The sequence below is a fragment of the Eubalaena glacialis genome, chromosome 6, assembly GCF_028564815.1.
Source record: "Eubalaena glacialis isolate mEubGla1 chromosome 6, mEubGla1.1.hap2.+ XY, whole genome shotgun sequence".
Taxonomy (NCBI): domain Eukaryota; kingdom Metazoa; phylum Chordata; class Mammalia; order Artiodactyla; family Balaenidae; genus Eubalaena; species Eubalaena glacialis.
The window spans coordinates 113,593,794-113,616,214 of record NC_083721.1 but is presented as its reverse complement, the minus strand read 5'-3'; the positions used below and the strand labels follow the sequence as shown (position 1 = coordinate 113,616,214).

At 35.4% G+C, this 22,421-nt stretch overlaps 1 protein-coding gene across 3 annotated transcripts in view; it reads left to right on the top strand.

The window, feature by feature from the left end:
- The window catches only part of GMPS (guanine monophosphate synthase), a 94,075-nt gene that overhangs the window by 68,862 nt on the left and 2,792 nt on the right, over positions 1 to 22,421 (top strand). For all 3 annotated transcript variants that reach the window (XM_061193521.1, XM_061193520.1, XM_061193522.1), the window contains exons 8-13: positions 9,156 to 9,307; positions 10,401 to 10,574; positions 11,947 to 12,052; positions 13,428 to 13,543; positions 15,937 to 16,062; positions 19,238 to 19,353. In XM_061193521.1, the coding sequence (XP_061049504.1) occupies positions 9,156 to 9,307; positions 10,401 to 10,574; positions 11,947 to 12,052; positions 13,428 to 13,543; positions 15,937 to 16,062; positions 19,238 to 19,353 (790 nt within the window). The remainder of the gene's footprint in view (positions 1 to 9,155; positions 9,308 to 10,400; positions 10,575 to 11,946; positions 12,053 to 13,427; positions 13,544 to 15,936; positions 16,063 to 19,237; positions 19,354 to 22,421) is intronic.

Here is a 22,421-nt window from a genome sequence, read left to right as displayed (position 1 = left end):
GATCTCCATCTCAACTCCAAGACCCAGCTCCACTCAATGACCAGCAAGCCACAGTGCTGGACACCTTATGCCAAACAACTAGTAAGACAGGAACACAACCCCATCCATTAGCAGAGAGGCTGCCTAAAATCATAATAAGGTCACAGACACCCCAAAACACACCACCAGATGTGTACCTGCCCACCAGAAAGACAACATCCAGCCTCATCCACCAGAACACAGGCACTAGTCTCCTCCACCAGGAAGCCTACACAACCCACTGAGCCAATCTTAGCCACTGGGGACAGACACCAAAAACAATGGGAACTACGAACCTGCAGCCTGCGAAAAGGAGACTCCAAACACAGTAAGTTAAGCAAGATGAGAAGACAGAGAAACACAGCAGATGAAGGAGCAGGGCAAAAACCAACCAGGCCTAACAAATGAAGAGCAAATATGCAGTCTACCTGAAAAAGAATTCAGAATAGTGATAGTAAAGATGATCAAAAATCTTGGAAATAGAATGGAGAAAATACAAGAAACGTTTAACAAGGACCTAGAAGAAAAAAAGACCAAACAAACAGTGATGAACAACACAAAAAATGAAATTTAAAATTCTCTAGAAGGGATCAATAGCAGAATAACTGAGGCAGAAGAACGGATAAGTGACTTAGAAGATAAAATAGTGGAAATAACTACTGCAGAGCAGAATAAAGAAAAAAGAATGAAAAGAATTGAGGACAGTCAGAGACCTCTGGGACAACATTAAACGCACCAACATTCGAATTCTAGGGGTCCCAGAAGAAGAAGAGAAAAAGAAATGGACTGAGAAACTATTTGAAGAGATTATAGTTGAAAAGTTCCCTAATATGGGAAAGGAAATAGTTAATCAAGTCCAGGAAGCACAGAGAGTCCCATACAGGATAAATCCAAGGAGAAACACGCCAAGACATATATTAATCCTACTATCAAAAATTAAATACAAATAAAAAATATTAAAAGCAGCAAGGGAAAAACAACAAATAACACACCAGGGAATCGCCATAAGGTTAACAGCTGATCTTTCAGCAGAAACTCTACAAGCCAGAAGGGAGTGGCAGGACATATTTAAAGTGATGAAAGAGAAAAACCTACAACCAAGATTTCCCAGCAGGGATCTCATTCATATTTGACAGAGAAATTAAAACCTTTACAGACAAGCAAACGCTAAGAGAATTCACCACCAAACCAGCTTTACAACAAATGCTAAAGGAACTTCTCTAGGCAGGAAACACAAGAGAAAGAAAACACCTACAATAACAAACCCAAAACAATTAAGAAAATGGTAATAGGAACATACATATCGATAATTACCTAAAATGTAAATGGATTAAATGCTCCAACTAAAAGACATAGAGTGGCTGAATGGATACAAAAACAAGAACCGTATATACGCTGTCTACAAGAGACCCACTTCAGACCTAGGGACACATACAGACTGAAAGTGAGGGGATGGAAAAAGATATTCCATGCAAATGGAAATCAAAAGAAAGCTGGAGTAACAATTCTCATATCAGACAAAATAGACTTTTAAAAAAAGACTATTACAAGAGACAAAGAAGGGGACACTACATAATGATCAAGGGATCAATCCAAGAAGAAGATATAACAATTGTAAATATTTATGCACCCAACATAGGAGCACCTCAGTACAAATGGCAAATGCTAACAGCCGTAAAAGAGGAAATCGACAGTAACACAATCATAGTAGGGGACTTTAACACCCCACTTTCACCAATGGACAGATCAACCAAAATGAAAATAAATAAGGAAACACAAACTTTAAATGTTACATTAAACAAGATGGACTTAATTGATATTTATAGGACATTCCATCCAAAAACAACAGAATACACATTCTTCTCAAGTTCTCATGAAACATTCTCCAGGATAGATTATATCTTGGGTCACAAGTCAATCCTTCATAAATTTAAGAAAATTGAAATCATATCAAATATCTCTTCTGACCACAACGCTATGAGACTAGATATTAATTACAGGAAAAAATCTGTAAAAAATACAAACACATGGAGGCTAAACAGTACACTACTTAATAACCAAGAGATCACTGAAGAAATCAAAGAGGAAATCAAAAATTGCCTAGAAACAAATGACAATGAAAACACAACGACCCAAAACCTATGGGATGCAGCAAAAGCAGTTCTAAGAGGGAAGTTTATAGCTATACAAGCCTACCTTAAGAAACAAGAAACATCTCAAATAAACAACCTAACCTTACACCTAAAGCAATTAGAGAAAGAAGAACAAAAGAACCCCAAATGTAGCAGAAGAAAAGATATCATAAAGATTAGATCAGAAATACATGAAAAAGAAATGAAGGAAACGATAGCAAAGATCAGTAAAACTAAAAGCTGGTTCTTTGAGAAGATAAACAAAATTGATAAACCATTAGCCAGACTCATCAAGAAAAAAAGGGACAAGATTCAAATCAATAGAATTAGAAATGAAAAAGGAGAAGTAACAACTGACACTGCAGAAATACAAAGGATCATGGGAGAGTACTACAAGCAACTATATGCCAATAAAATCGACAACCTGGAAGAAATGGACCAATTCTTAGAAATGCACAACCTTCCAAGACTGAACCAGGAAGAAATAGAAAATATGAACAGACCAATCACAAGCACTGAAATTGAAACTGTGATTAAAAATCTTCCAACAAACAAAAGCCCAGGACCGCATGGATTCACAGGTGAATTCTATTCAAACATTTAGAGACGAGCTAACACCTATCCTTTTCAAACTCTTCCAAAATATAGCAGAGTGAGGAATACTCCCAAACTCGTTCTACAAGGCCACCATCACCCTGATACCAAAACCGGACAAAGATGTCACAAAGAAAGAAAACTACAGGCCAATATCACTGCTGAACATAGATGCAAAAATCCTCAACAAAATACTAGGAACCTGCATCCAACAGCACATTAAAAGTATCATACACCGTGATCAAGTGGGGTTTATCCCAGGAATTCAAGGAATCTTCAATATACGCAAATCAATCAACGTGATACACCATATTAACAAATTGAAGGAGAAAAACCATATGATCATCTCAATAGATGCAGACAAAACTTTTGACAAAATTCAATACCCATTTATGATAAAAACCCTCCAGAAAGTAGGCATAGAGGAAACTTACCTCAATGTAATAAAGACCATATATGACAAACACACAGCCAACATCGTCCTCAATGGTGAAAAACTGAAACCATTTCCAGTAAGATCAGGAACAAGTGCCCAATAACCACTGTTATTATTCAACATAGTTTTGGAAGTTTCAGCCACAGCAATCAGAGAAGAAAAAGAAATAAAAGGAATCCAAATCAGAAAAGAAGAAGTAAAGCTGTCACTGTTTGCAGATGACATGATACTATACATAGAGAATCCTAAAGATGCTACCAGAAAACTACTAGAACTAATCAATGAATTTGGTAAAGTAACAGGGTACAAAATTAATGCCCAGAAATCTCTTGCATTCCTATACACTAGTGATGAAAAATCTGAAAGAAAAATTAAGGAAACACTCCCATTTACCACTGCAACAAAAAGAATAAAATATCTAGGAATAAACCTACCTAAGTAGACTAAAGACCTGTATGCAGAAAAGTATAAGACACTGATGGAAGAAATTAAAGATGATACAAACAGATGGAGAGATATACCATGTTCTTGGATTGGAAGAATCAACAGTGTGAAGATGACTGTACTACCCAAAGCAATCTACAGATTCAGTGCAATCCCTATCAAACTACCAATGGCATTTTTCACAGAACTAGAACAAAAAATTTCACAATATGTATGGAAACACAAAAGACCCCGAATAGCCAAAGCAATCTTGAGAAAGAAAAACGGAGCTGGAGGAATTAGTCTCCCTGACTTCAGAGTCTACTACAAAGCTACAGTAATCAAGACAGTATGGTACTGGCACAAAAACAGAAATATAGATCAATGGAACAGGATAGAAAGCCCAGAGATAAACCCATGCACATATGGTAACCTTATGTTTGATAAAGGAGGCAAGCATATACAGTGGAGAAAAGACAGCCTCTTCAATAAGTGGTGCTGGGAAAATTGGACAGGTACATGTAAAAGTATGAAATTAGAACACTCCCTAACACCATACACAAAAATAAACTCAAAATGGATTAAAGACCTAAGTGTAAGGCCAGACACTATCAAACTCTTAGAGGAAAACATAGGCAGAACACTGTATGACATAAGTCACAGCAAGATCCTTTTTGACCCAGGTCCTAGAGAAATGGAAATAAAAACACAAATAAACAAATGGGACCTAATGAAACTTAAAAGCTTTTGCACAGCAAAGGAAACCATAAACAAGACCAAAAGACAACCCTCAGAATGGGAGAAAATATTTGCAAATGAAGCAACGGACAAAGGATTAATCTCCAAGATTTACAAGCAGCTCATGCAGCTCAATAACAAAAAAACAAACAACCCAATCCAAAAATGGGCAGAAGACCTAAATAGACATTTCTCCAAAGAAGAGATACAGATTGCCAACAGACACATGAAAGAATGCTCAACATCATTAATCATTAGAGAAATGCAAATCAAAACTACAATGAGGTATCATCTCACACCGGTCAGAATGGCCATCATCAAAAAATCTAGAAACAATAAATGCTGGAGAGGGTGTGGAGAAAAGGGAACCCTCTTGCACTGTTGGTGGGAATGTAAATTGATACAGCCACTATGGAGAACAGTATGGAGGTTCCTTAAAAAACTAAAAATAGAACTACCATATGACCCAGCAATCCCACTACTGGGCATATACCCTGAGAAAACCATAATTCAGAAAGAGTCATGTACCAAAATATTCATTGCAGCTCTGTTTACAATAGCCAGGACATGGAAGCAACCTAGGTGTCCATCATCGGATGAATGGATAAAGAAGATGTGGCACATATATACAATGGAATATTACTCAGCCATAAAAAGAAATGAAATGGAGGTGTTTGTAATGAGGTGGATGGAGTTAGAGTCTGTCATACAGAGTGAAGTAAGTCAAAAAGAGAAAAACAAATACAGTATGCTAACACATATATATGGAATCTAAGGGAAAAAAAAAAAAAAAAAAAAAGAGGTCATGAAGAACCTAGTGGCAAGATGGGAATAAAGACACAGACCTACTAGAGAATGGACTTGAGGATATGGGGAGGGGGAGGGGTGAGATGTGACAGGGTGAGAGAGTGTCATGGACATATATACACTACCAAATGTAAAATAGATAACTAGTGGGAAGCAGCCGCATAGCACAGGGAGATCAGCTCGGTGCTTTGTGACCACCTAGAGGGGTGGGATAGGGAGGGTGGGAGGGAGGGAGATGCAAGAGGGAAGAGATATGGCAACATATATATATGTGTAACTGATTCACTTTGTTGTAAAGCAGAAGCTAGCACACCATTGTAAAGCAATTATACTTCAATAAAGATGTTTAAAAAAAAAAAAAAAAAAAAAAGAACACTCTGTGACATAAATCACAGCAAGATCCTTTTTCACCCACCTGTTATAGTAATGGAAATAAAAACAAAACTAACAAATGGAACCTAATGAAACTTAAAAGCTTTAGCACAGCAAAGGAAACCATGAACAAGACGAAAAGACAACCCTCAGAATGGGGGGAAATATTTGCAAATGAAGCAACTGACAAAGGATTAATCTCCAAAATTTACAAGCAGCTTATGCAGCTCAATATCAAAAAAACAAACAACCCAATCCAAAACTAGGCAGAAGCCCTAAATAGACATTTCTCCAAAGAAGATATACAGATTGCCAACAGACACATGAAAGAATGCTCAACACCATTAATCATTAGAGAAATGCAAATCAGAACTACAATGAGATATCATCTCACACCAGTCAAAATGGCCATCTTCAAAAAATCTACAAACAATACATGCTGGAGAGGGTGTGGAGAAAAGGGAACCCTCTTGCCCTGTTGGTGGGAATGTAAATTGATACAGCCACCATGGAGAACAGTATGGACGTTCCTTTAAAAACTAAAAATAGAACTACCATACGACCCAGCAATCCTTGTACTGGGCATATACCCTGAGAAAACTATAATTCAAAAAGAGTCATGTATCAAAATGTTCATTGCAGCTCTATTTACAATAGCCAGGACATGGAAGCAACCTAAGTGTCCATCAAGAGATGAATGGATAAAGAAGATGTAGCATATATATATAATGGAATATTACTCAGCCATAAAAAGAAATGAAATTGATTTATTTGTAGTGAGGTGGATGGACCTAGAGTCTGTCATACAGAGTTAAGTAAGTCAGAAAGAGAAAAGCGAATACCGTATGCTAACACATATATATGGCATCTAAAAAAAAAAAAAAAGAGGTCATGAAGAACCTAGGGGCACGTCGGGAATAAAGACACAGACCTACTAGAGAATGGACATGAGGGTACGGGGAAGGGGAAGGTTAAGCTCTGACAAAGTGAGAGAGTGGCATGGGCATTTACACACTACCAAACATAAAATAGATAGGTAGTGGGAAGCAGCCGCATAGCACAGGGAGATCACCTCCGTGCTTTGTGACCACCTAGAGGGGTGGGTTAGGGAAGGTGGGAGGGAGGGAGACTCAGGAGGGAAGAGATATGGGGACATATGTATATGTATAACTGATTCACTTTGTTATAAAGCAGAAAGTAACACACCATTGTAAAGCAATTATACTCCAATAAAGATTTTTTTTTTAAAGTGAATTAGAAAAAAAAAAAAAGACCTGTACTCAGAAAGTTATAAGACACTGATGAAAGAAATCAAAGATGATATAAACAGATGGAGAGATATACCATGTTGTTGGATTGGAAGAATCAATATTGTGAAAATGACTATACTCCCCAAAGCAGTCTACAGATTCAGTGCAATCCCTATCAGATTACTAGTGGCATTTTTTATAGAACTAGAACAAAAAAATCTTACAATCTGTATCTCTGTATGGAGATACAAAAGACCCCAAATAGCCAAAGCAATCTTGTGGGGAAAAAACGGAGCTGGAGGAATCAGACTCCCTGACTTCAGAGTATATTGCAAAGCTACAGTCATCAAAACAGTATGGTACTGGCATAAAAACAGAAATACAGATCAATGGAACAGGATAGAAAGCCCAGAGATAAACCCACGCACCGATGGTCAACTAATCTATTAGAAAGGATCAAGGATATACAATGGAGAAAAGACAGTTTGTTCAATAAATGATGATGGGAAAACTGGAAAGCTACATGTAAAAGAACGAAATTAGAACACTCCCTAACGCCATACACAAAAATAAACTCAAAATAGATTAAAGACCTAAATGTAAGACCAGACACTATAAAACTCTTAGAGAAAAACATAGGAAGAACACTCTTTGACATAAATCACAGCAACATCTTTTTTGGCCCACCTCCTAGAGTAATGGAAATGAAAACAAAAATAAACAAATGGGACCTAATGAAACTTAAACGCTTTTGCACAGCAAAGGAAACTATAAACAAGGCAAAAAGACGAAAAGACAACCTTCAGAATGGGAGAAAACATTTGCAAACGAATCAACGGACAAAGGATTAATCTCCAAGATATATAAACAGCTTTTGCAGCTCAATATTAAAAAAACAACCCAATCAAAAAATGGGCAGAAGACCTAAATAGACATTCTCCAAAGAAGACATACTGATGGCCAAGAGGCACATGAAAAGCTGCTTAACATCACTAATTATTAGAGAAATGCAAATCAAAACTACAATGAGGCATCACCTCACACCAGTTAGAATGGGCGGCATCATCAGAAAATCTACAAATAACAAATGCTGGAGAGGGTGTGGAGAAAAGGGAATCTTCTTGCACTGTTGGTGGGAATGTAAATTGATACAGCCACTATGGAGAACAGTATGGAGGCTCCTTAAAAAACTAAAAATAGCATTACCATATGATCCATCAATCCCACTACTGGGCATATACCCAGAGAAAACCATAATTCAAAAAGACACATGCACCCCAATGTTCATTGCAGCACTATTTACAATAGCCAGGTCATGGAAGTAACCTAAATGCCCATTAGCAGACGAATGGATAAAGAAGATGTGGTACCTATATACAGTGGAATATTACCCAGCCATAAAATGGAACAAAATTGGGTCATTTGTAGAGACGTTGATGGACCTAGAGACTGTCATACAGAGTGAAGTAAGTCAGAAAGGGAAAAGCAAATATTGTATATTAACTCATGTATGTGGAGTCTAGAAAAATGGTGCAGGTGAACTGGTTTGCAAGGCAGAAATGGAGACACATATGTAGAGAACAAACGTATGGACACCAAGGAGGGAACTTGGGGGTGGTGGGGGGTGGTGGGATGAATTGGGAGGTTGGGATTGACCTATGTACACCAATATGTATGAAATAGGTAACTAATAAGAATTTGCTGTATAAAAAATAAACTAAAATTCAAAAAAAAAAGAGACAACCAAGGATTGCTAAATATATGTTTATAGACCTCGGTTTTTCCAAGAGACTGGTCAGTGTGCACTTCTGAGGACTTTGATCCCCGTGTATGTACCACTGCTTTGATTCCCTTGGGGTTATGCTTCTTGTTGGGGTTTTTGCTTGTTGCTGTGGTGAAGCACTGAATAAGAGGAAAAGCAATTAGCATAATTTGTGATATTATGGCCCTAGATAATTAATATTTATTTATTTATTTGGTTGCACCGGGTCTTAGTTGTAGCAGGAGGACTCCTTAGTTGCGGCTCGCCGGCTCCTTAGTTGTGTCATGCGAACTCTTAGTTGTGGCATGCATGTGGAATCTAGTTCCCTGACCAGGGATAAAACCCAGGCCCCCTGCATTGGGAGCATGGTGTCTTAATCACTGCGCCACCAGGGAAGTCCCCGGCCCTAGAATTAATGCCACAGGATTCTCAATGGAACAAGATTCAGTGAGTGCCTGTGTATGGACTCTGTCAGTCATAGTTTACTGGTAGTTCTGGAATATGTAGGCAAATTAAGGGGGGATCAGAGGATCCATCTAGGTTTTCTTTTTGTAGTTTGGCCTATCATTTATGATTTTCAAAAATCATGTTAGTTTAAAACATGCTTCTCTCCTCTTACCTAGTGATAAATGCTGCTCATTCTTTCTACAATGGAACAACAACTCTACCAATATCAGATGAAGACAGAACTCCACGAAAGAGAATTAGCAAAACCTTAAATATGACTACGAGTCCTGAGGAGAAAAGAAAAATCATTGGGGATACTTTTGTTAAGGTACCTTTTTAGTATCCTCAATGTGTACTATTTTCGATGTGAATTTTAGTATTTTTTTTCCTTATCATTATACCAAATAACCAAATTTTGTGACTAATTTTGATTCTTTCGTTGGCTAAGAATTTTACCATATATTGCTATTATACTGACTTAGTAGAAACTGTTTTATGTTTTTAAAAAACATATGTACTTATGTTTTCAGTTTGTTGTTTTCACTGCTTAAGAATAGATATTTTCAGTTGATATTAGATTTTAGTTCTTTGGGTATTTCAATGGCTAGATGTTTTTAGGCTTTTGATGGGAATGTTCACATACCTTTTTGAATCACATTAAGCATGTGTTTTGAGGGTTTTTTTGACTTTTTAAAAAATTTTATTAATGTATATAGTTGGTTGACATTGACAATGTGTTTTTTTTTATTGCTAATATTTTGTCTTTTTTTTTTTACATCTTTATTGGAGTATAATTGCTTTACAATGTTGTGTTAGTTTCTGCTGTATAACAATGTGAATCATCTATATGTATACATATGTTCCCCATACCCCCTCCTTCTTAAGTCTCCTTCCCACCCTCCCTATCCCACCCCTCTAGGTGGTCACAAAACACCGAGCTGATCTCCCTGTGCTATGCGGCTGCTTCCCACTAGCTATCTATTTTACATTTGGTAGTGTATATATGTCCATGCCACTCTCTCACTTCGTCCCAGCTTCCCCTCCCCACCCCCATCCCATCCTCAAGTCCATTCTCTACATGTGTGTCTTTATTCCTGTCCTGCCACTAGGTTCCATCAGAATCATTTTTTTTTTAGATTCCATATATATGTGTTAGCATACAGTATTTGTTTTTCTCTTTCTGACTTACTTCACTGTGTATGACAGACTCTAGGTCCATCCACCTCACTGCAAATAACTCAATTTCATTTCTTTTTATAAGCATGTGTTCTTAAAGGAGTTTATTTTAGAGGATGGTAGATTTCATCTCCTGGTCAATATTGCAAAAGGACTCTTAAGAAATTTAGCTGAAAGTATAAAATTTTGCTGTCTTTTAGAAGAATTCATCTCTTAAAAGGCTGTTTTACTCCTGTTGTTTATAGATTGCCAATGAAGTAATTGGAGAAATGAACCTGAAACCAGAGGAGGTTTTCCTTGCCCAAGGTACTTTACGGCCTGATCTAATTGAAAGTGCATCCCTTGTTGCAAGTGGCAAAGCTGAACTCATCAAAACCCATCATAACGACACAGAGCTTATCAGAAAGTTGAGAGAGGAGGTAAAAGCTTATGAGAACTTTCGCATAAAACCTCCCTCCCTTAACCATTTTTAAGTGTACAGTTCAGTAGTGTTAAGTATGTTTGTATTGTTGTGAAACAGATCTCTGTAACTTTTTCATTTTTCAAAACTGAAACTCTATACCTGTTGAGCAACAGCTACCCTTTTCTCCCTCTCCCTAACCCCTGGTAACCTACCACTCTAATTCCTGTTTCAATGAATTTGACTACTTTAAATACCTCATAAGTGAAATCATAACAGCATTTGTTTTTTTGTGACTGGCTTATTTCACTTAGTATAAGTCCTCAAGTTTCATCCATATTGTAGCATGTGATAGGATTTCCTTTTTAAGCTGAATAATATTCTGTTGTGTATATATATATATATATATATATATATATGGTTAATTTATTTATCCACCGATGGACATTTGGATTGCTTCCACTTTCTTGTTGTTGTGAATTGTGCTGCTATGAACATGGGTTTACAGATACCTCTCGGAGCCCCTGCTTTCAATTCTTTTGGATATGTACCAGGAAGTGGGATTTCTGAATCTTATGGTAGTTTTATTTTTAATTTTTTGAGGGACTTCCTTAATGTTTCCTTAGCAGTTATACCATATTACAGTCCCACCAACAGTGCACAGAGCTTCCAATTTCTCCATACCTTGCCCAACACTTGTTCTTTTCTGGGTTTTTGTTGTTTTTTTTTTAATTAGCCATCCTAATGAGTGTGAATTACCTGTACTTTTTTATTGTTTTAGGCATCCTAGTGGGTGAGAAGTGGTAGGTATCTCATTGTGGTTCTGATTTGCATTTCCCTAATAGCTAACAATGTCAATCATCTTTTATGTGCTTATTGGCTACTTATATGTTGCCTTTGGAGAAATATCTATTTGGATCTTTTGCCCATTTTTAACTTGGCTTATTTATCTTTTTATTATTGAATTGTATGTGTTCTTTATATAGTCTTGTTACAGCCCTTTATTAGATATATGATTTGCCTTCTGTAGGTTGTCTTTTCACTTTTTTGATGGTATCATTTGGAGAGTTTTAATTGTTAAACACTAGTATATTTTCTGATTTCCTTGTATTACAGTGAGAACTAGATCAGAGATAGGTGGGTAGGTATGTTCTGATTTATTTCTATTTAAGAGGTTTACGTTTAAAATGTGTTTCAAAGAGAAATATGAAGATCACTAAAATATCTAATTCCTTATAAGCACATAGGAAGAAATACTTTAAAAGATGAAGTTTTAAAAAATGATTTTTAAAGGTAAAAGACAACAGGAAAAGCCAATAATTTGTTACTCTTTGCTTTCCATGTCATTTTGGTTACTAATTTGTATTAATAGGCCTTTTTCTTCCCTGTAGGGAAAAGTCATAGAACCTTTGAAAGATTTTCATAAAGATGAAGTAAGAATCTTAGGCAGAGAACTTGGACTTCCAGAAGAGTTAGTTTCCAGGCATCCATTCCCAGGTAAAAGAATAGAATTCTGTTTGATTTGTTACTATGCCATCATGTTGAACAAAAATCAATTCAGACAGCTTTTGAAGTAATTTATCATCTTAGGGAGTATGTAACTTTAAAGAAAGGAAAGGATGGATAGGGAATAAATATTCTTTTTAGTGCCTACTGTATATATTTCATTTTATTAAATACTCATTTTTTATTGTATATATATTTAAATATTACATTATCCTTGTGTAAATAGATTGTCATGTAATGTTGCCATCAGATGAGAAAGCCAAGAGATATTTTAATAACATTGCCACACAATTCTTAGTGTTAGAACTTGGGTTTTTATGTTCTTTCTACTATACCATGATGTATTCCACAGGGTTAAAACTCGGTTCTCTGAAATCCTTATCCCCTGACTTGTCTGAATGGTTGAACCATTTCTTTGCACAGTGCTGTATGTATTTAATTCATGACCAAATGAAAATATTCAGTTATTAAATAGTCATTTGCTGTCATAAAATAAAATTAATTAGAGGTGGTATTTGTTAAAGTTAGGACTGTGAGTCTTAACCTGTTTTTGTTATGAGTTCTTGAGCTCGGCAAATCTTATACCTCAGTTTCTAGGTCTCTACAATAGTCATTGGGTGATGAGTTGAGGGAATGGTCTAATTAAACGAAAAAGCATAGTAATAGTTAACATTTCTTGAGTACTAGTATGTGCTAGGCATTCTGCTAAATACAGTATTTTACACATGTTGTCTTATTTGATCCTCACAATAGAAAGTATTATGATCCTGTTGTCCAGCTGAGAGAATTTTGGGACAGAGGCTAGTTTGCCAGAAGTTATGCAGGTTGGGTTTGGAACCAGGATTCTAGCCCCAATAAGCTCTCCTCAGAGTTTGTTACTCTTAACTACCGTATTGCCTCCATAAACAGTGTTACAAAGGTATAGCCCATATGGAAATGAGCACTTGTTTATATTACTAACTTCAACTATAGTAATTTAAGACGTTCAGTCCTAACGTGTGTTGGCAAAGGATTGTGTATGAAAGTAATTTTAAATAGATTGGCATGTATATTGTGAATTTAAAATATTGGAGAATTTTGAGATTCTTAATACAGGGACTATTAAAATAAGAGGTGGATATCATTGATGTGAACAGAACTGAAGCATTCTAAAAATGATGAGTTGGATGGGAAACTAATAGCTGCATTTCATATTAAACACTTTAAAAAACCTAAAGTGTATATGTCAATTATATTTCAATAAAACTGGTTAAAAAAAACAATGGCAGGGGTGTTTTATATTTTGGGAATAGTGACCTTTTTTTATTTAAAATTTTATATTAAACATAACATTTATATTAAATACCATTGTTACTCTTCTCTTTAGGTCCAGGCCTGGCAATCAGAGTAATATGTGCTGAGGAACCTTATATCTGTAAGGATTTTCCTGAAACCAACAATATTTTGAAAATAGTAGCTGATTTTTCTGCAAGCGTTAAGAAGGTAATAATTTGTGTTGAATTTGTTTATTATAGGAGCTTTAAACAGACACAGCTAATTGGTGCAAGGAATTGAATGGATTCTTGCTGTACTCCAGTAATTACAATAAAATTGATTAGGGTTTCATTATTTGAAAATTCAGGGTAATTTAACCTTTGGATATGACTATGAAGAAGGTATTCTACAGACACTCTTAAATGCAGACTTCTCTTTTCAGCCATTCCATATATTTTAACAGATTGGATACTTTGAATCCCTGAAAGTACTAGATACAAAGTATTTTAAAATACCCTTTCACATTTATTGCAAGAAGGCAAGGGAGATCATTTTAGTTCCAGATTGAGGATGATGGAAAAGTCTCCAGTTCTTCTGTATATTTGGTGCCTAAATTTATAATCTTTGTTAAAGTGGGCTTTGGTTGGTAGTGCTTCCAGGTGTCAGACAAGAAGCAATGTAAATTCTCTTTGGAGTCTCTTCAACCAGGCCTCAAAGAATTCCCATAAATAGAGTTTCAACAAATATGAGCTTACAATAAAAAACTATAAAATAGATATAAAAGTAAGGCACCATGAATGAGAACTACTGGAAACAACTAGTAGAAGACCCTCAAGCACTTCAGATACTGGAATTAGCATATAGGCAACGTTTAAAAGTACTGAGAATTAAAAGACGCAATTGTTAATAAGAATAAGGTATATAAGAGACTATAAAAAGTGACTGGGGAGCTTTGAAAAAAAATTAAGTTCTAGAAATGAAAATAACTAAAAAAGAGCTAAAGAGAGAATTAGTGAAGATCGATGTTAAATTATCCAGAAATTGGAACAAAGCATCAAAGACAAAATATGGTTCGAAGAGGTTAATGTAGAATGAGAATGTCAACTTTAATGTATATCCAGAAGGAGATAATAGACAAAAGTATTGAAATTTCTCCACACTGGTGAAAGACACCATGCCTCAAATTCAGGAAGCATAACGCATCCCAATCAGGATAAAGGAGAAGAATTTGACACCTAATAGGCATAACTATGGAAACTACAGACTGCCAAAGACAAAGCGGCTGCAAAGAAAAGATTGCTGCGTAAAGGAAAGGCTATTCCTGGAAGCAGTAGTAAAAGCAGGAAGAATTCAAAGTACCAAGAGAAAATAATTGTGAACAATAGTGAACAGATAAACTGTCTCAAAGAACTAGGGCAAAATAAAGACATTTTCACATAAACAGAATTTACTACCAACAGTCTGTTACTTAAGGAACTATAAAGACAGTGGTTCTCAACCCTGGCTGTGTATTAGATTCAACAGGGGGAGCTTTTGAAGTATTCTATGCTTGGGCCCCTTCTCCCTAGAATTTATTTAATTGATGTGGGATGGGACCTGAGCATACTAAGAAATTTGAGTGTATAGCTAAGGTTGAGAACCACTGTTTTAAAGAAATGACTTGAGAAGCAAAAGGATACCAGTTGAAAGGTCTGAGATACAGGGACTAGTAAGCAAATAAAATGGTAAATGGATAAAATTAAACAGACATGGACTGTATAAACTGATCTAAATTTTGGTGTTTATTTTAAAAAAATAGTATAACATTATATAGCTAAAATAGCATATAAGCCACACAGGGATCAATTGGAGTTAAAGCATTCAAAGATCTTTGTATTTTTTGCCAGATGGGCAGAGATGATTCTCTTTTGTTAAATATCCCTACTTAAGGGGAAATGATAAAGAATAAAAATAGAGGGTTTAACTTCACAACTAGTAAAGGGGAAATAAATGAGCTGGGAGAAATCATCAGTTCAGAGGAATATAAAAAAGGAAAAAGAAATATAAAAAGTGGGGCAAATAGAAACTACTGAATTAAATGGTAGGATGGAATTCAACCATATTATTAACCCACAATTAAAAGGATTAACATCTTTAGTTAGGACATAATTGTCAAACTAGATTGAGGAATAAAATCTAACTATAGTCTGTTTACCTAGAGATAGGAAGAGGGAAGGTAAAAGAACAGAAAAACATATACCAGGCAAATAAACCAAAAAAAAGGAAGTAGGTGGAGATATATTAATTTCAGACAAAGTTGACTTTATGACAAAAAGTTTCCTTAGAGATAAGGAGAAGGTTCGACTCACGTGAGGTGTCCCTTGCTGTTGACAGAGGATTAAAGCCTCCATGTATGTAAATCTAATCTGTGTTTCTTGTCCTGATATTTAACTTTTCATAACCCTGGCCCTCAGAAATGAAATTCTGACACACTGCATAGCCCACACAAGTCAGAGAGAAATACCAAATAGAATCTATTGCTATAAACCAGAAAGTGTAGATACATAAGATAGTAATATGTACCAAAAGAGTGAATACTGTATTTCTTGAAACCCTGAGAAGTGTGTCTTTGGTTTTCCTAGCCACATACACTATTACAGAGAGTCAAAGCCTGCACAACAGAAGAGGATCAGGAGAAGCTGATGCAAATTACAAGTCTGCATTCACTGAATGCCTTTCTGCTACCAATTAAAACTGTGGGTGTGCAGGTGAGTTGTGTGACTTCATTGACCTGTGACATAACTTTCTGCTGCTCCTTTTGCTAATATTGAAATAGGAATGTCTTAAGAAAATGAAATATGAAAGTATATACACCAAGTTTAAAAATGTAAAAAGGCAATATTTTATAGAATGTTTATGAAGTGAATAAGGTAATAGGAACTAAATATTCAGGCTGAGATTTTGTAGATTTGAAACACCTGTCATCTGTAACAAAAGTAAAAAAAATTCAAAGAATGATTTGCTATAGGATTGGCTTGCTTGCTTCTGCCTTGAAGAACAGGTACTGAGAGGTCATGTCCTCATTTATCCTTCTTGATATGAAATACTCTGTGGCTTTAGAAGTCTCTAACTGCAAGAAGGCCCCCAGATGTACATGTTACACCATTTAGGCATTGTTCTCAGCTTGTGTATTCCTTAAACCAGTGTCCTCTGCCTCTTCAACATGTCCCGTCTCTCCCTCTCTCTCTCTTAGCTGTGATAATGTACAACTAACATTTTCAGTACGTTCTGTCTTCCCAATTGTAAAAGCATGTGACTGTAATATAGTTCTCATTTTTGAAATGCTATTCATAAATAGATTATATTAAGTTCTTTATTTATATGATCATCAGGTGAGTTTCTGGGGGAAAAAAGCTTGGGAATCTAGGGAAGAGGAAGGTTTCTTTTCCATGATTTAGAATTTGAAGTTAAATGAAAACTAGAAAAGGTGTCAATAATTCAACTCAAAATGGTGCGAGTGCCAGTTAAGTGGGTTAATGTGTTTATAATGTTCTCTTATAGTAGAATTATGCGTGGGAAGAAATTAAATACGTTTTAGAGATTGTTCATCTAAAACTTAATATATACTGTTTTCCATAAATATGTGAATCTGAGCCATCCTTTTAAATTCCTCTTTCTCCTGAATTCATGTAGCTCTGTTTGTAAATAAGACAATAAAAATTCATCGTTAACTTTAAAATTAAACTAAAATATTTTAGTTCATGGAAATGATAAGGCCAGCTATTTCCCCTCTTCTCCCTCTTTTTAAAGACCCTATGTGAAAGCTACTTATATTGTTTTTAAATCATGTTGAAATAACCATTCCTGGAATTGTAGGAATAATTTTCTTTCAATGGTGTATGGATTATCTCATTTATCATATACAGATTCATTTTGAAACTCATCATATGATATTTCAGGCAGATATTACCCTACTATATAAAAATAGAAGAGCAGACAAGTGGTTTGTTTTTGTTTTTGTTTTTGTTTTTTCCAGTCCTAAGTAGATTATAAAAAACTTCCAGCTCTGTATGCTAACTCCTGCTAGGCAGGGAGATGAACTAGTTCCCCATTCCCCTTTTTTGATAAGTTCATAGATAATGCTATGGATAAATAAATAAATATAATTTGTTGGATGAGTGATTTCTTTTTTAAAAAATATGATTAACATATATATACACTACTATATATGAAATAGGTAAACAACTGTATAATACAGGGAACTATAACCTGTAATGGAAAAGAATCTGAAAAAGAGTATATATATGTATGTATGTATAACTTAATCACTTTGCTGTACACTTGAAACTAACACAACATTGTAATAACTACACTTCAATTAAAAAAAAATGAAGCTTATTCAGGCTCCACTATTTTTCCCATCAAAATAGAAGTTTCTTTTGTTGTTGGATATCTAACTTTATCTAGTCTCTTAGGCCTTTGAAGCTGAGACTCTTAGAAGTCCAGATAAAAATCACAATTCATGGTTAGTATAGCAATGAAGTTTATTTTCAAACCAAAATAAACTGCATTTGTAAAAAAAAAAAAAAAATGTAGAGTACATTTAAAAAGTAATTCTCCCTATTTCTGCTCTCCAGTTAAATGTTCCCTCCAGAACCATTTAGAAAGAAAATGAAAGGGAATTATTGACACATTGTTCATCACCTTTTTCTTTTAACTGAACATCATGAACTTCTTTTTATGCCATTGCAAGTAGATTCTTATTCTTAACTGCTGCCTTATATTCCATGTATGATTATACCATAATTTATTTAATCATTCCCCTACCAATGGACATTTAAACCATTTTCACTTTGTCATTATTATAGGCATTTCAACAAGTAATATCTGATTTTTTCAAGCAGTTATTCATGTATTTCAGTAATATTTCCTGGATTAAAGAGCATGTACATTTTAAACTTTGATAGATGCTATTATATTAGCATTCAAATAGTCTGAATTCTTAAGTTTATTGTGTATTAGGTAGTTATCTAATGAATCTTACTTTTAAGTTGCTTTTCAGTTTAATTTTTTTTTTTAAGCCAATTACTTGGATTAAACAGGACCGAGGAAAAGGGAATCAATATTATCAATTTTATTCACTTATTTTAAAATTAACTTTCTTATTTTAAAGGAATAAATTATTTTTATATCTGACTTGAGAATTCTTTATCCATCTAAAGGATTTGGCAGATCTTGTCTGCCAAATTAAGTGTGCTGGCTATCTGTAGTTAGGCAGGTATTTGGAATGAAATCCCAGTGGATCTCTGGTGTATGTTAAATAAATTATTGAAATTACCGTGACACTTCTTTTTAATGTCTGAGCTGATTTAGGTAGAATTTAACGGGATGTTAGGGACTTCCCTGGTGGTCCAGTGGTAAGGAGTCTGCCTTCCAGTGTAGGGGACACGGGTTCGATCCCTGGTCAGGGAACTAAGATCCCACATGATGCGGGGCAACTAAGCCCACACTGCTGAGCTTGTGCGCCTCAACTAGAGAGCCCGCATGCCACAAACTACAGAGCCCACACGCTCTGGAACCCGTACACCACAACTACAGAGCTCACGGGCCCTGGAGCCTGCGTGCCACAACTAGAGGAGACAAAACCCGCACACCACAATGAAGAGCCCACGCGCCGCAGTGAAAGATCCTGCATGCCCCAACTAAGACCCGACGCAGCCAAAAATAATAAATAAATAAATAATACAAAAAAAATGTTAAATAGGGGATTTTAATTTAGGATTTGTTTATATCATTAGCAAACTATCCATATATACTTATAGTCAAGCATATTTTTGTTTAAAAAATTGCTATTAATGGTGTCATCATGCATGAAATATTTTCCAGTCCATCTTTTGAATTCTGTAAAATCATTAAAATTATCAATTGTATTTTTATTTTCAGGGTGACTGTCGTTCTTATAGTTATGTGTGTGGAATCTCCAGTAAGGATGAGCCTGACTGGGAATCTCTTATTTTCCTGGCTAGACTTATACCTCGCATGTGTCACAACATTAACAGGTGTGTTCTGCAGGTGGTGGAGGGGTGAGAGGTAATGGAAGGATGTGTTTTTTTTAAGGTCTTCCCACGTTGAAAGACCAATGGCTCAAGTGTAGATACAGGTATGTGCTTAGGTCATAGTCCAGCAGATATTTAATAATACCTTGTACTTTGTTCCTTCATCACAGTACAATCATCTGCTTATTAAAAAATTTTTTGCTTGAGAAATAGGAAAGTTTTTAATTGTAGTATGAAACACTAAAGACAGCTTTAAAAACATGTCTTCCCAATTAGCAATTTACACTACTTGTTTTATGATTAGATGTTTTATTACAGAAGGATTGAAAAAATTGTACAGGTTATAGAATTACCGTTAGGGACTTAGTCAATTTAATAATAATTCCAGAGTAAATCAAAAGAAAGAGACATATGCCAGATATCATCAAAGTAACAGTGTTAAATGTATAAAAAAATTTGAATTTAGTTTTTCAGATCCAGTTTTCCTTTAATTTACACATTAATTTCTTATGTCAGATATATCAATAACTGCTTTATTGATATAATCTTTGTGTAATACTGAGCATTGTCTGTTATAAGTTCAAAAGTCTTACTCATTTAGTACCAGATTGCTAATTAAATGTTCTTATTTTACAGTGCTTCACTCTTTTCTATTTACTTCGTGGGTTTTAGGCAGTTAACAACCAAAAAGAATTTCTTGAGATTTCAGTTTACTCAAATTAGCTACAGAAATTATAAACCTACTTGTTGGTGTTTACTTAGCAGGGTATGTATATTTCTATACTGGTGTGGCTAGTATTTGTAGGCTGGTATGGCCTTCAAGACAAGAAGTCAAAGGGAAATCACATTTTTACTGATGGAAACATGTCCTTTAAAAGGCTTGCATAGATGAACCGAAGGCCCCCAAATACAGAAGCACCTTTAACACACTGAAAGGATGAATTATTAATAAATAATGGTAAATTTGTAATTGCCTGTTTTGAATGGAGATAATTGTCTTGGTTAAAATAATGGTTCATAATTCATCTTCTGAAACATGCTAATAACCTAAATAAACTTCATAGGTCATACAGAAAATTCCCTTTCACTAAGTTTGGCTCCATGGCTTTTACTATATAATTAATATGTTTTTCATTTCACAACATTCTTGTTTCATCTGTCTCTCTGTCCTTTTCTTTTGCCAAAGAGCACTCACCCTTGTTTAAACTTTATCTCGGTCCTTTTATAGTCTGGTTTCTCTGCCTGTCTTTTCTTTTTTCCCCATTTGTCTCTCCCTCCATTCTTAACCCTTCCTCCCTCCCCTAAAAAGGAAAAAAATAAAGTCTAACAACCAATAAACAAAAATCTAGATTTTAAAATATGAACCTAGCAAGCCCTTAAAGAGTGTTAGTGAATTTTTGATTTCTTTGCCAGGGTCTTTTTTTGGGAATTGGAATTTAAATTAAAAAAAAAAAAACTTTCCATTTTTACCAGTCTTTCCCCCCTAATTTGCATGATGGAATCTTTATATAGAGAGGGACGGTTCCAGTTTTACTGGAAGTCTGCCTATCCCTGTACATTCTATGATCACTCTTGTTTGAACGAAATAAGAGAAAAAGGAGCAAGTTCATGGCATTCTCTTGCATAGTTGCTTTTTTCCTCTAAGGATTGTTTATGAGCTCTAGGAACTATTTTATTTAGAAGAAGTGTGGCTTACTTTCTATGCATGGAACAAAACCCTTCTTGTGACAGTATGTTTGGAAGGAGGCAATGAAGTATTTGGTGGTAGTGGTGGTTTTGATCTGATGCTTTTTTCTTCCATATGTTTTATTTTAAGTACCTATTAAGAAGAAAGAAAAAGCATTATTAAACTTCACCATGGTAGTTGCAGGGGAGATTTATTTTCTCTGCTAAAGACAGATAGGGCTTAGGAAAAGGGACAGTTGCCTGCTGGCTGGAGTTGGATTGGAAAGAGCCAGGTGGCACTCATCTCTACCCCTTCTCTCTTGTTTTCTGGGTGAAAGTTATAGAACAGATTCCCCAAACCAGTGGCAAGATTCCCCTTGAATTGTTGTAATTATTTGATCCTAATTTCCTCAAGCTACCTTCCAAATCCTACTTTTATTAACATCTGCAGCATATCTTCATAAGTTTCAAACAGACATTTACTTGAAGCAGTAGTAAGTCATTCCTTTTCAACCAAGTCTTAACTTTGGTGATATTCTTAACCTTTCTTTGGGATCAGTGTTTTCCAAAATTAAAAAAAAAAAAAAAAAAGGTTGAGTTGGCAGTCAAATAAGTTTGGGAAATTCACTGTAGTCTCATCTTGGAAGTTTCCAGCACATATTAGCATATTATAGTTTCTGAAGTTTTGTTATAAAACCTATTCATTTAATTTAGTGTTTCCCCAGGAATTTCCTAGGGCTACCATAACAAACTTCCACAAACTGGAAGGCTTAAAACAACAGAAATCTATTATCTCACAGTTCTGGAGGCTATTGAAGGCTATAAGTCTGAAATCAAGGGTGGTGTCAGCAGGGCCATGGCTCTCTCAGAAGGCTCTGGGGGGAGAATCCTTCCTCGCCTCTTCGTAGTTTCTGTTGTTTGCTGGCAATCATTGGCGTGTGGCAGTATAACTCCAATCTTTGTCTCCATCTTTACATGGCTGTCTTTTCTCCGTGTGTCTGTGTTTCCAGATTTCCTTTTTCTTAGAAGAACACCCAGCAATCATTGGATTAATCCCCCCAAACACCATTATGACCTTTTTTCGATTACATTTACAAGGACCCTATTTTCACCCACAGATTCCAGATGGACATGAAGTTTTGGGGATACACTTCAATCCAGTACATTAAATGGAAAGAGGATTGTGATAATCACTTATATCTTCGCACATTCTGAGATACTAGTATTCCAGAAAATATACTTTGAGGAAGGTTCATAGAATAGAGACCCTTCTATAATCTTATATCCTATCCTACCCATTTGGGGATTTGAAGTGGGTAAGAGAGGGGCCTAAGAACAAATGGAAAGAATGTTATTTTATGTGCTTTGCTTCTCTTACTAAAACGTATTTTCTCTATAATTTTCAC